Source organism: Chanos chanos, chromosome 2 (genome assembly GCF_902362185.1).
Source record: "Chanos chanos chromosome 2, fChaCha1.1, whole genome shotgun sequence".
Lineage (NCBI taxonomy): Eukaryota > Metazoa > Chordata > Actinopteri > Gonorynchiformes > Chanidae > Chanos > Chanos chanos.
The window spans coordinates 45,979,136-45,993,836 of NC_044496.1; the positions used below are offsets into that span (position 1 = coordinate 45,979,136).

Here is a 14,701-nt window from a genome sequence, read left to right on the forward strand (position 1 = left end):
GGATAAAAAAGTGTAAGGCCTCGTCTCTTCTGTTTAACCTTTTTATCACTCATGCATCAGCTTAGGACACACACACACACACACACACATATATATATACAGTTACCCCTCAGTCACACAGAGACACACCAATTTCCTGCCTGTCGGAACACATTGAGCAGACAGGTAGTGAGCAACAAGTCTAGCATTCAAAAAGAAAAACACCTAGAATCCCTCTCTCTCTCTTTCTTTCTCTCTCTCTCCCTCTCCCTCCCTCCCTCCCTCCAACCCGCCGCCTCCTCTCTCTGACAGAGAGTGTCTTGTCAGATGCCATGTAGCAGAAATCAACTTCCCCTTTCAAAGCAACCTGGGAGTACCACAGGAACTGTACAGAAGTTTCAACAATTTCCAACATGAATCTATCACTAAAGCTGAATCCAAGTGAGTGAGAGTGTGTGTGTGTGTGTGTGTGCGTGTCAGTGAAAAATGACAGAGCAAGAGGTTGTGTGTGTGTGTGTGTGTCTGTGTGAGAGAGAGAGAAAGAGACACTGATCACATTATTTCTTTGTCTAGGGGCATGTACATGCACATCCAGATATGTAATCAAAGTGTGTCTTTCTCCTTCAATGTCCAAGTAATATCAAATATCATATTTCTTTCGGCGTGTGTGTATGTGTGTGTGTCCTTCTCTGTCTCTATGCCAGCTAATTGAAGCGTGGGTGTTACACAGAACCAGGTTCTCATTTAGAGTCGGTCGCTGCAGGCAACCAGGGCTGTTTCCTTCTGCCCATCAATCAAACCCTCTCCGCTCCTCTTCTGTCTCCCCCTCTCTCCATCCCTCCTTCCTGTCGTTTCTCTCCTTCTTCGCCTTGCTCTGTTGTTCCGCTCAAACTGGGAGGACACCCAGCAATCACAAAATTACAGCTGATGAGCCCTAGAATCAGCTCTTTTTAGCTCAGCATCCAATCCCTCTTTCTCTCTATCTTTCTCTCTCCTCAAATCTCTCTCTCTTTTGTTCTTGTCCCCCCTCCCCTGTATTTTTCTCTCTTGTTCTCTCTCTTTCTCTGTGTCTCATTAGCTTTCCTAAATTACTTTCTCCCTCCTCCTTGTTACCCAATCAACCATTTGCGCACTCTCTCTCCCCCTCTCTCTCTCTTTTTTTCTATGCTCTCTCTGTCCTCTATGTTTTCTGCCTCTCTCCCACTTTCCACTCATCTTGCTTTCTCTACCATCTCATTTGTATGTCTGTAACTTACGCCACCGCGAAACGACACAGTAGGAGTTTAGAGGTTAGCAGAAGGTCAAAGGCGAGAAGAAAAGGTGAAAGGTCATCGCTCGTACCTGACCATGTAGTCGTTACGCACGAGTAGCAGGTGCTGCATGAGAGACAGGAAGTGAGTTTCGGCTTTTGAGTCTTTCACCGTATTCATGACTATCTGGAACACCTCCGACAAATCGGTGAACAACGTGTTAAGGACGACATTAGACAAGCAGTTAAAACAACAGGAATGCATGCTGGGAAAAAGGAGCATACGGAAAGTTGAAATATTTCATATTTTAAAGAAAGAGAATTAGCAATTACAAGGATCTCTTGGTACACAATTTCATGCCACGATGTCTAATTCCTTTTACTTACATGCTTTTTGTGCATGTGATTTTATGGAAAGACAAAGGGGTAAAATGCAGTCGTGAATAAGTGACCTCTGGTTGACGGAATGAACAAATACAACAAGTTAAATCTCATTTCACTTCACCTGATTTATGAATTTATCATGTTATACACACTATTTATTCTGGAGCCTGTCTTTAGATCCCTTTATGACAAATGATAGAAACTCAACTAAGAAATTAACGTTGAGAAATAAAGAAGAGTGAAAAGTTAAGAAGTAACCTTTCTACCTACACAACAGTTATCGACACATTTGAGACATCTGGTGGCGAAATTCAGAACAGCATGTATGGTAAAAAAAAAACATTTCTAACTGAACATTTTCATGGAGGAGACTAACTGGCTTACGGTCAAACCTGTAACCTCTATCCAACATTTCTAAAGTGGATGTTTTTGTGCGTGGGGGACTATTTAACGCGAGAGGGGTGGAAGGATATTCCATCTCCAAACGTATGTCATCTAGCCGGGCCTTAAGGTCTTCAGAGTCTTCCTCCGCCTGCTCAGTAAACACCTGGAGCTGCACCCGCAGTTCCTCATTCTCTATAGACATCACATCCTACAAGGAGACAGCAAGTGAGTCAGAAAGAAAAAAAAAGAGACAGAATAGACACATTCTTCCGCTAAAGGAAACGGATAAACTGGATAATCATTCAGAACTGTGTTTCTTAGAACTGCACTAGACTGATTTACTCCGAATCAGTGTACTTGTGTGCACTTACATTCAGTAGGTCTCGAAGGCCCAGTCGCATCAACTCAGAGCGGATGTGGATTCTGAAATCCAGCTCCTCCCCTCGACTGATCAGAGCATTTATCAACTGCATACAGCCACCCTAAAAGCACAGTGTCCACAATACAGATACAGATACAACCAAACACACACACGCATGCACGCGCACACACACACACACACACACACACAGATTAACGATTCATGTTAATAAATTATACTTCATAGGGGTTATGAATATTCTCCTAAATTCTCCAGATAATCATGAATTATGTATGAAATATGCAAGGTCCTGGTACACAAGTGTACCTTGAGTGCAATGTTGGACTTCTGCATCCCTGAAATCAGAAGTTGAAATCTCTCAATATCCCGCTCCTCTGCTAGCTCAGTGATCGACTCCAACACACGCTCATGTCTGCAACACACACACAGACACACAGTTATTAAAGACACACACGCACATGCAGCTCAGTGATGGACTCCAATACACACTTATGACTGTAACACACACAAACACACACACATATAGCCATATAGCTCAGTGATTGACTCAAACACACGCTCATGTCTCTAATAAACACAAACACACATATGCAAACACACACACATATATACACACACACACACAGAGCCATACAGCTCAGTGATTGACTCCAACACACGTTCATGACTGTCACACACACAAACACACATATGCACACACACACACAAGACTTTAACACAAACACATACACACAATTATTAAACACACACACAGCTCAGTGATCAACTCCAACACACATACATGACTGTAACACACATCTACACAGTTATTAACACACACATAGACAGTTCACTGATCAACTCACACGTCCATGATTGTCACACACTCAAAACTCAAACTCAAAACTCACTCATGACTATTGAACAAACACGTTCTGCCCTACATCCACATGCATTATTCAATTAACAAACACAATTACATTAGCACTAACACTGTTAGGATTACAAAACACTTTGCACACGCGGTTGTAAAGCAATGGCCACACATGTATAGACATAAAAACACTCACAGGTTCTCAGGATGCTCTAGAATGCAGATAGCAGAGAGCAGTTTAACTGCATCCACCATCATGTGAGGAACTCTGGGATTCATAGCACGGACCAGCAGAGGAATGCCTTCATCTGACACCAGCATGGCTTTCAGACCATACTGAGAGAGAGAGAGAGAGAGAGAGAGAGAGAGTCAGTACACATCACTGAAATCATTCAGTTTAAAGTGTTAAAGATACAAGATCCAAGAGAGTTTCCTCCTTAAAAAGTGTGTTCTTAGACTCAAGGTGTGTGTGTGTGTGCGTGCCCGCGTGTGTGTTCGTGCATGAGAGAGAGTCACACCTTATTGTTCATGAAAGCTTTTAGGCAGCGGATGATCTCGTGTTGACATTTGACCCCAATGCCCTGGTTTCTAAGAGGAAGAGACACAGGGAAACACAGACATACAGAGAGAGGGACAGAGAGAGAGAGAGAGAGAGAGAGAGAGAGAGAGAGAGCGTATTAGCATCCATAAGAAAAAGAGAGAGGACTTTGAGAAAGTTGTAACTAGGCCTCACTGTGCCGAACAACTGGGAGAGACAAAGAGAAAGCCCCAGCATCGTGATTTGTCAACCTTATGACAAAAACTGTCTGGTTCAGACACAGTCAACAATCCTTCTCAAAAAGACCAGCTGTCAGTGCTGATGCTGATACTATTTCACATCCTGTTTGACAGATTTATAACGAAACACGAATGAAATGCTTATTACTGTGGACAATAATAAAACATAAGGATTACGTTTTCATTTCATTAAAAACTAAATGTGTGACCGAACTTTGAGGGTTTGACCATCTGCTTTTGTGATCATTTAATGATGATGATGATTCATTCATTTCTTTTTTAAAGATCATTTTTCATAGGTTGTCAGAAATATTTCACTTTATTTGTTATTTTTCACATGATTTGAGTGTGTATGTCTTCTTACGAGTATTCATCTTTGTCTTCCTGGAGTTTCTTTAAAAAGTTCAGCAGCAGAGCCAACCCTTCATCTCCAAAAGTCTGAACCCAGCTAATGGAGAGACAACAGCAGAGTTACAGATTATAATGATACATTTAACCAGAAATATTAATACACATCATCATACCCGTTTGTCCATAAGTCATTGTGGATAAATAAAGAGAAAATCCATTTTTAGCCAAAAAATGGAATGAATTACAGAACATTACATAAGTTATATAATTCTCTATGCTGTCAAATGTTCTAACTGCAAAGAGGACAGTGCCACCTGCAGGCTGAGCTGAGTACAGCACTTTACAATAACATTGCGGACAGAGCAGTAATGTTACATTGCTTACAGTACTGGAATAGCTTATGCCATATAGTATCCATTAGACTTTGTGTATAAGTTTCTCTGTGTGTGGTTTTATCAGACTAAGCTGTTTAGAGAAACACACACACACACAATGCTGACATTTCAGGTGCTGTCTGTGTTATCTAACTGTGCTATTGTTTGGAGAACTGCATAAGGACTCAGTGGTGCTCCCTCTCTGTGCCTGTGTGTGTGAGTTTGTGTGTGTGTTACCTGACTGGGTTATTGTTTAGGGACACACGCAGGGACTCCAGACAACTCAACAGCTGTGCTTCTCTGAGATCGTTCTTCAGCTCTTGAATATACATCACCGCAGACCTAGAGCTCTCCTTCTGGCTCTGGCCCTGTGCGCATTCACACACACACACACACACACACACACACAAACACACACTCACAGTCAACTTCAAAAGAGTCTTCATCACACTAAACACACAGTATGCAGCAGAGAAAAAACAGCTTCTGTGGTTTCGGTGAGAGCAAATTTCTATCAAAAGCTTATTAACAAGTCATATGGGTCAAAAAACAAGTTTTAAACTGGTTCACACAGGCCATACACGTGTTGTGATTGTAATCTACATTCAAAACTGTTTCTTTCTCTTGTGCTTTACCTTTGAAAATGGACCTATCCTCTATTTACCAGTACAAACTGGCCGCTGTCTTGAAATAATCCATTGGCGCACAAATATCAAAAAAGCCAACCGATTCTTCGAGAGTTCTCCTGTTCGTCTTTAGAACAGTTGCAGTGGCACCTTGTCCACAATGCGGACAGCTTATGATGATAAAAGTGAAACTGAAATATCACTGTACAGTGTTCAGCTGTACAGCCTAAGCTTGAGCAGTGAGCATGATGTATGCACAGATCAGGAGGAACGTGCATCCTCGACTTTTATTATGATACAAGTCCCCCCACCCACCCCCCCCACCCCCCGCTCCCAAACAATGTGTTTGATCATCCACTCACTGTCCTTAACTGTCATGCCTCAACACTGCTGTCATTCATGTTTATCATTTATGACAAGACTGAATCAACCCAAAGAGAGTCTTAAACACAGTTCAAATACAGTTTGGTGCTAATAACCTAGGACTGCATAAATAACCCGCAATACTCTCTTTGACCACTGCTGGCCGCCAGTGCACACAGCCATAGCTACAGAGCACTTTAGAGCCAGTTTTAATGTTGATAACACCTTATACAGAGGTTATGCAGTGTTGAGCAGGACACGCATCGAACAGAGAAAAACTGTGTGTTTGTGTGTGTCTCTTACTGATTTTGACGTGTGTAGGTACTGAGACACCATCTCTCTCTTAATACTTATGTCCTTCTGTCTCAGGGGCTGCTGTTTCTCCTCATTTAGATTCATATCCACCTAGAGAAAGAGAAAGACAGAGAGAGAGAGAGAGAGAGAGCAAGCACATCAACACACACACACACACACACACACATAATTTTTGACAAAAGATACTGACAGACCTCAATAACAGCCGTCACTCGCATACAGATCGTTAACATAAACATCTGCTCTCGGTGGGTGACTAAACAGACTCATTTACATATTTGGGGAAACTTTCACACACACCCTCTCCACTGCACTGTCAGTTAGTCTAGGTGACACGTCCAGACTCACCAGCATCTGTTCGAAGAGCTCGAGGACGTACTCATCCGTGTACTCCTGCATCATGGCGCTCTGACCCGAGAGCTCATACTGAGCGGCAGTCGAGTGTCTGTGCGAAGGCACCGCGCCCTTCTCTTTCTCCTTCTTCATCCGCATGCTGGTGAACCTCTCCAGCTGCAGGGGTCAAAGGTTAACGTTAGGGTACGGGGTCAAAGGTCACTGTAAGGGACACGCTCACGCAGCTGCGAAAACGTTCCTGGTATCTCTCTGATTAACAGGTGAGAGGGCGTCAGTCCTGGAAGGACTCGCCGTGTTAGTTTGACTTAGCTGCCTGTAAGACTGAAGAGCAATAGTGCATGTAGCAGGATTTCTTTCAGCCTTTTAAAAACCTGTTCCAGCTTCTGTTAGGCTTGTCAGGCCAGCGCCACATACACACACGTACTCTAATGCAGACACACATGGATCAGTAGGCAGCATTCATTTATGCTGTGTTTTTTACTCTTAGTTGTCTTTCACTCGCTCTTCTCTCTGTTTCTATGTACATGTTCACACTACTGCACAAAGGAATTGCCCCCATAGGGATGAATAAAGCTTATATTATGTTATCTTAGCAACCCATTCCACCTTGAGCAACTCTACAGTCAGAAATTAAGCATATCAAATTCAGATTCTGTTATGGGAGTACTTTTTTAAATACCTCACTACCTATTCTTTATTAAAGCCTATGTCTGTCTTAATGTTCATTCTGTCTCTGAAGGCAGCTGCAAATGAAACCCTCCTGGATGGATTAAATCATCTGCTTTACCCGTTTGGTCTAAAATGGCACAAAAGCATGTAGTTGAGGAAGCAGCCAGTGGGTGGCACTAATGAGCAGTGAATGTGCTCAGCCAATGTTAGGCATTGATTAAGGTTTTCTGTTCTCGCATTTGAGTGTCAAATGATAATTTAACTTTTGCACTAAACTGTGTTTTCTGATGTCCATTTTCAATTCCTGATTCATCCTTTTACTGGACTCTTTCCCCTGACCACTGTATCATGTCCACATCACAACAGTTCCCAATCACTGTACACCTCAACACCATCCCGAATCAGGTTTACTGCCTTTCACACAATGCATCTCCACGACTACTCTTTTGTAACACCTAAATGAAACCCCAAATCTGTGCATGTATTATTATATGCACAGTGTTATCATATACATATATATATATAAACTCTGCGCATATGATATACATATATACAAACTCCATGCACATGATATATATATATATATATATACACACACTACACAATATATGCATGCATATTATATATAATATAAATATATACAATTATCAATTACACATACATATGTGTAAGCATATGTGTGTGTACACATTCCATCTTGATCACCTTATCTTGACCAACACCCACTTTACTGACAGCCAGCAGTGCTGTGTTGCTACGCCTATTATTAATGGTAATATAAGGAGTGTCTAGCATTAGTTAATCCTTTGGTCACACCTTTGTGTGTCACGTGGTAAAACATGATTTATGTCTGATTCATGTCTGTAAGATGGGTGGCAGTCCAGGTGATGACGAATTTGTTTAAACCTAAACTCAACTTCTTTAACTCTTCATCTGATTGAAACAGAAGTAGTTGATCTTAAAGCTCATACCCCCCCCCCCCCCTCCCCCTACAAAAAAATTCAACATCACAAGGATAAACAACAAACAAACAAAAAAAAGACAGTGGCATGAGGAGGGTGAGGGTCAGACAGCAGGTCCACAGACAGGCAGTCTTGATTTAGTGCTGTGTCACACGCAGACAGACAGTGAGGGAACAGGGGTGAGCGACAGGACAACGGGCACAGTGAGGGGTGGTTACTGCGACGTCACATGGCATGAACGCGCACAAACTCAAACGCATGCAAGCGGGCGGGTGCACAGAAACACACACACGCTCAAACCTACCTCGTCGGGGAACAATCTTTTGAGGGTCTGTACAAAGTGGAGGGGAATAACAGAGGAGTAAAAGGGAGAAAGAAACAGAGAAATAAGTATTCATTCATTTAAATAAAGAGAGACAGTGAGAGATATGACAGAAGGCAAAGAGCAGATCAGTGAGGATCATCTATGTAATTATTATCTAGATTAATGATAAATTATTGACAGAGGAAAAAAGGGGTCCTTTAGATTGGTAAGTCACACACACAAACATGTATTACATTTTTAATACTTAAGCATTACATCTAAAACACATTATACACAATTTACAAATTACACATACATAAGTTACTTTTCTATGCTAATTTCAAAATTCATTTGCAATTGCGCCTATCAACCACAAGGTGGCAGGTTATACCAGCAAATGTACTGGGCAAACTCCTCATCCACAGAGAACCAAATTTCAAACAACAGTAAGTACGGAGTGGAGAGGGGAAAACTGTGGATTCAAAAACCATATTAGAGTGTTGGCAAGTACAAGTGAGTAAGTGTATATGTGTGTATGTGTATATGCATGGAAGAAAGAGAGAGAAAATTAACTAAATTAAATTAACTGGTAGTACATGTAGAATTTAGGTGTGAGTGAGTGAACACTGTTGACGCTTTCCAGGGAACATGATAACACACGTTGATCATTTGACCCTGTAGTGATGTTGTTACAGGTCATGTGACCATGCTGTGCGAGTGCAGTTCCACAAACCAGTGAAGAGTGTATTAACTTTCATCTGCCCTCACAACCACTAAAGAAAGAACAGCAGCATTCTCACAGGGGGGTGACACTCTCACATTTCTTATTATTCTACTATGACTCCGCTGATGAGCGCATGTATACTAGTCATTTACTGCCCTACAGACTGTACGAGAGTGTTTGCGCGCATGCATGTGTGTGTGTGTGTGTGTGTGTGCGTGCGTGAGCGCATGTGCATCAACAACAGTTTAAAATAAATCTGAAGACCCAGTTTGGCCACTAAATATAACACTGACTACCAAAAACTCAAAATTCTTTTAGCGGTTACTCAGGGAAAATTGGCAACTGCAAGGCCTAATGCTCCACTGAGATGTGTTCTCAACTCGCTTTCACTATCTATGCAGACGCAGGTATGGATCACAAATTCTGTTTTTAAACAGGCACTCAAAATAAGACGACCAAATGTCACCAAAGCGAAGCAGAATGACAAGCCTCTTGTTTTTTTTACACACCACAAAAGGACAACCTGATCCAGAAATGAGAACTCTGAAACTGATTTGACTGAGAAATGAGGGGAGTTCCTCCGGTTTCACTGTGAACAAACTCAACCGCTCACGGGGCTCGACGAATGGTGCGTCTATCCGCTCATTACAAACGCTGGGGGTCAATTCAGGTCACCGTCCTCACGGTCTTACCGGATGAAGTCAACGGTTGCATTCAGAGGCAATTCAAAGCGTCACTGCGAGCCTTCGCGTGGATTCGTTATGACTCATGCGGACGCAGCTCTGCAGACGGCGTAAAAAAAGACGAGACGCGCTCCGGGAACCTCGCGCGGTCGAGGCAGGTTAAGGTTAAGTGCTTGTGTACCTTAGGTCACACTTTTCCAGGTGAAACGCGGGTCTGCAAAAGTCGGATTTGAGGCCTTGCCAACGCGTCATTAGTGGATTACTGACTGGTTCTTCTAACCCACTGAGCTGAGTGGAGCCAGGGAATGATATAATAGCTACACACTTTACTAGCACCATCATAAAAAAAAAAAAAAAAAAAGAGTCTTAACATGAAACAACATGAAAGCAGCTGAGGTGTCTGTGCCATTCTTACTGTCAGTTCACCATAGTAATTTTCCACGCTGGATTATCCCCCAACACGAATGACTTAACTGTGAATAATAGTTTAGTAAGAATGAGGACAAAGCAGACTCTGTTCCACACTAATGTTTGAACAATCTAATAGCCTAAGCTATTTGAATGGTTGACAATTACGTCTGCACGGTCCCGCCCTCTCTCTCTCTCTCTCTTCAAGTTTGTCCAATCGGAACTCGTGGCTGTTGGGGGGGGGGGGGGGTCAATGTGTGTTAGAGGGTTAAGTTGGTCAAGAGGTCACTGATCACATATCAAAACCTTCTCTAAAGCTCCCGTCTTTTAGAAGCGTGTCGAACACGCAGAGACCGTCTTTCTAAACCCGCTCCTCTCCTCCCTCAGCACTCATCCTCCTCAAGGTACGCTCATTTCTCCCTCGCTCTTACTCTTTCGTTCTAATCCGCTCCCTCCGTCCATTCCTGCCTTGGCTAATCTCTCTCCCTCTCTGACTTTGGAACTTACACTCCCCCCCCCCCACAAGGCCCGGTGTGCCGAGAGGCAGAACGCGGACGGACGGCCTAACTCACGCCAGAGCTCTGCGCTGTGTTATCAATCTCATCGCATACCAAGCCAAACAGGAGGGAGGGAGTGATGGATGCTTTCTGTTGTCTGTCAGAGAAATAGAGAGAGGGAGAGAGAGAGAGAGAGACAGAGAGAGAGGGAGGGAAAATGTAGAGTGCGCTGCAGAGAAACGGGGAGCAACGCAGACAGAGGGAATGCAGAGAGCAAAAAGAGAGAAAGAAAGACAGAGAGAAGAAAATAGAGCGGAAAGTTAAGTACAGTTTGGGTGGCAGACACACATTGTTTGCCATGAACAGAAGAATGGACATTATTCACTGCTGACGGATCTGCAGTTCACAAGGGCTGCATTTCAAACAGCAAGCAGTTCTCACGCACGCAAAAACACATACACACACGAAAACACACACACTTAGCTGGGCCCACACACACAGTTCAAGAAAAGTCTCAGTACCTCGAGCATGTGCACATATTCTCGTACGATTCGGGAGACAATACACACAACACAAACCACACGACACACACCCTCTCTACAGCACTATGCACTGAATAGAAATTAAGATGAAGAGTTGGACGTCAAAACACCTTAAATACATTCACATAGACGGTCAGTGAGCTATGAGAGGGAACACACACCCCAGCTCTGTTCCCACTCTCTGGAGGAGTAAACCTAGTGAGTGTGCTCTGTGAGTGTATGTCTCCTGTGTGGATGTAGTGTGTTTCTGGTGTTCCGAGAGTGTCTATTGCTGGAATGCTGCATTGACTTGTGAAATTGTTCACTGTTAAACTACTAACTGCTTATGAATATTGAGTATATTGGGCATATGTAGCATGTATGTAAAGCGTGTGTTCACTGAGCATACATAGCCAACATGTAGTGCGTGTGTGTAGTGTGTGTTTAGTACGTGGTTATTGCTGTGTGTAACCCACCAGTGCCTGGTGTTTGTAAGGAGCTCGACGCATATTGGGCTGGGTTTTAAGGAAACTGGTAAATGTAAGAACAATCACCCGCACCACCTCGACAAAGACAGCATCACTCTGATCAGTGCCCCCTCCCCCCAACAAAACCTTCTGTTCTTTAGTCCTTCATGAACACTTTCCAGACTTTTCTTCCCCCGATTTCAACTTTTACCATTCCCTTCACACCCATTACTCGTCTGCACGGCATAAGAACAAGTCAAATAATGAGATTAGAATAAAAAGGTCAACAGCACAGAGTGTAAATATATACTCAGTGAGTGCTTGTGGTTCCCTCTGTGGTTGCTGGACGTATATTATACATGCTACAGTGCATTTTAGCGTTTGCTTACGACTTGCAGCCTGTTAGGTGCTGATTCTTTTTAAGTCAATAGTTTGTGTATATGGATGTTGTGTGTATAACTTGTGATTTGCACTAAACTGTGCACTAAACAGTGAGTGTATGTAGTTCATTTCCAAAGCGGTTGCTGTGTGTTTGTGTACTGGCTGCAGCGCTTGCTGTGCATTTGCTGTGTGTTACTGGGCACCTGCGTGTTAAGGTGCTGACCGAGCTAATTACCGTAAAGTGCTCTAATTGTATCCATGGAGCTAGAGCACAGGTTCCGCTTACACAAACAATAAAAAAAAAAAAACAACAAAAAAAAAAAACCATAAGACACATAAATAATTACCTCTTGCACAAACCACAACTTGAGAGATAGAGCAAGAGAGTAAGAATGAGAAAGAGAGAGAGAGAGAGAGAGAGAGCGAGAGAGAGCCCTAACTGTCATGTCTTTGCCAGTGTACTCTGATGATAAAATGTTCATTGAATTTCAAAGTGCAACCCAGCAGAATTACTGTCAGTCAATACAGCAGCCATTCACACAGTGAACCCTCTCCATACATACTCTCTCAACAGCCATACACACATGAGAGGTGTGACCACAAAGCGGAAACTGAAGCCTGCCAGAAACACATTAGACTTTGGGTAATCACACAGGAAACAAACAGAGGGGCAGAGGGAGAGAGGGGGGGGGGGAGAGAGAGAGAGAGAGAGAGACAGAGAGAGAGAATATTGTGCGTGTGTGTGTGTGTTTGTGTATGTTATATGCTCACTGTGTACTGTGTATTTCATTACACAGAAAAGCTGAATTGTGTGATAACCAACCTTGATCACTCTACGCTTGCATGTATGTGTCTGAGTGGGCATTAAATTCAAAATGCTCAACAACTTCCAATAGCACATTTGGGCTACATTTCTACCTGTTCTGTGCTAGCATGTTCACATACGAGTATGACATGAGACTGAAGAGAATGGCATGTGTGTTTGTAGTGCACCCTGTGAGTCTCAGGATGCTGAGAGAGACAGAGGGACAGAGACAGCAAATGTCCAGCTCACTTCACAAAGTTACACAAAGAGCCTTCAGTTCCTCTTCCCCAAAATAACTTGGATCTATTTAACACAACTCAGTTCAGATTACAAAAACAGAAGACGCAGTTAAAACACACACACACACACATACCTGTACACTGTTACACATTTACAGATCAAAGTTCAGTACTGAACTACCCTATGGCCTAGCAAAGGGTCTCTCTCTCACACACACACACACACACACACACACACACACACCTTGATTTTTTTTTAACTACACAGAGCAAACATTCATGTACAGCCAATTTAATTTTGTCAACACTGGGCTTTCAGTGAATGCTGTGTTAGCATTTGTAGTTAAATGAGCAATACCACCTCGCACCTGCAGGTCTGGCCAAATACTTCCTTACAGTAATGGAAATGGCTGTATTCATTACTTCTCCCTAAATGACCAGAGTATGATTATTCAGCTCTCTGAATAACCATTCACAAAAATGGGTTGACATGTCCTGTGCTTACTGTTCCCATAGTCTTTGTGCTATATGAGATGAGCAGAGTTGCATTCCTGAAAAACAGACAGTTCTCAACACTATCTAAACATGAACCTTGGGCCTAAGGACAATGAGATTTACATCCTGGAGCAGAGCGAGCTTGTTCAGCATGACCTGAAAGACGAGTAGGGAGGAGGTGAGGTGTTGCACCTCCTCTCAAAGGCGTTTGGACTAAGGGAGAGCACACAGACCATCTCAGCAGAGTAACCGCCGGACAGGGAGCCAAAGGTTTCGCTGGAAATAAAAGTGAACATTCCACAAGTTCTCTGGTAAAGTTCAGTTTGTTTCCCGTATGACATCACCGTACACTCCTTCATTTTGTTTCACTTCAAACTACCTCATCTAAAACCTGGCAGAAAAGCCTCAAGTGCCCTGACCACATGGAAACATCTAGAAAAGATGGCATGCGTGCCAAGTGGCAACACATGACAGAATGTAGCCCAGAACTTCAATTTCCCTAAAAATAGAAACATGAGAAACTCAGTCTGTATTTATTTAAAAAGGGAGGGAAAGAGAGAGAGAGAGAGAGAGAGAGAGAGAAGGAGAGAGAGAGAGAGAGAGAGAGAAAGAGAGAGACAGAGAAAGGTGTGTTACTGAATGAGTGTGTGACCGTGTGCACGTGTGTGTGCGTGCTGTAATATACAGTGTTGATACCGTTGCTTTCTCAGTTGCCAGGGAAACTGCGGTCTGTCTCAGTCTGCTACTGCATTGCAATGTCGATGTCATCAAACGAGACAGCACAGACACACCCATGCTGGTGTGCGAATATGTGACAAGCCATTTCCTGCACTAAACTCTTAGAGGAAGTCAGCAAAATACAGATATTACCAAGAATTACTTTAAAATGCCCACACCCACACTGCAACACACAATGAGATGGCCACCGTATTAACAGGCACAAACAACAATAAAAATAGTCACACACACACACACACGTACAGATAGAGTAATGAATTTCACATGGTTAATGGCGTGTCACAAGGTTTAACGTGGTTACCGCGGTAAACATTGGAAAGACAATAAGAGGTCGCCGAGCTGAGGGAAGACAGTGTTTAGGATCAATATCTTTGAACTATTCCCCTGACTAAAAGTCAGACCAGTTCAGTCAACACA

At 42.9% G+C, this 14,701-nt stretch overlaps 1 protein-coding gene across 2 annotated transcripts in view; it reads right to left on the reverse strand.

The window, feature by feature from the left end:
• diaph1 (diaphanous related formin 1) overlaps positions 1–14,701 on the reverse strand; it is an 85,774-nt gene that overhangs the window by 55,275 nt on the left and 15,798 nt on the right. For both annotated transcript variants that reach the window (XM_030793653.1, XM_030793645.1), the window contains exons 2-12: positions 8,327–8,353; positions 6,386–6,547; positions 6,026–6,127; positions 4,971–5,101; positions 4,373–4,456; positions 3,750–3,819; positions 3,428–3,567; positions 2,685–2,790; positions 2,368–2,478; positions 2,086–2,204; positions 1,321–1,437 (exon numbers count right to left, since the gene is read on the reverse strand). In XM_030793653.1, coding sequence (XP_030649513.1) covers positions 1,321–1,437; positions 2,086–2,204; positions 2,368–2,478; positions 2,685–2,790; positions 3,428–3,567; positions 3,750–3,819; positions 4,373–4,456; positions 4,971–5,101; positions 6,026–6,127; positions 6,386–6,547; positions 8,327–8,353 — 1,169 coding nt within the window. The remainder of the gene's footprint in view (positions 1–1,320; positions 1,438–2,085; positions 2,205–2,367; positions 2,479–2,684; positions 2,791–3,427; positions 3,568–3,749; positions 3,820–4,372; positions 4,457–4,970; positions 5,102–6,025; positions 6,128–6,385; positions 6,548–8,326; positions 8,354–14,701) is intronic.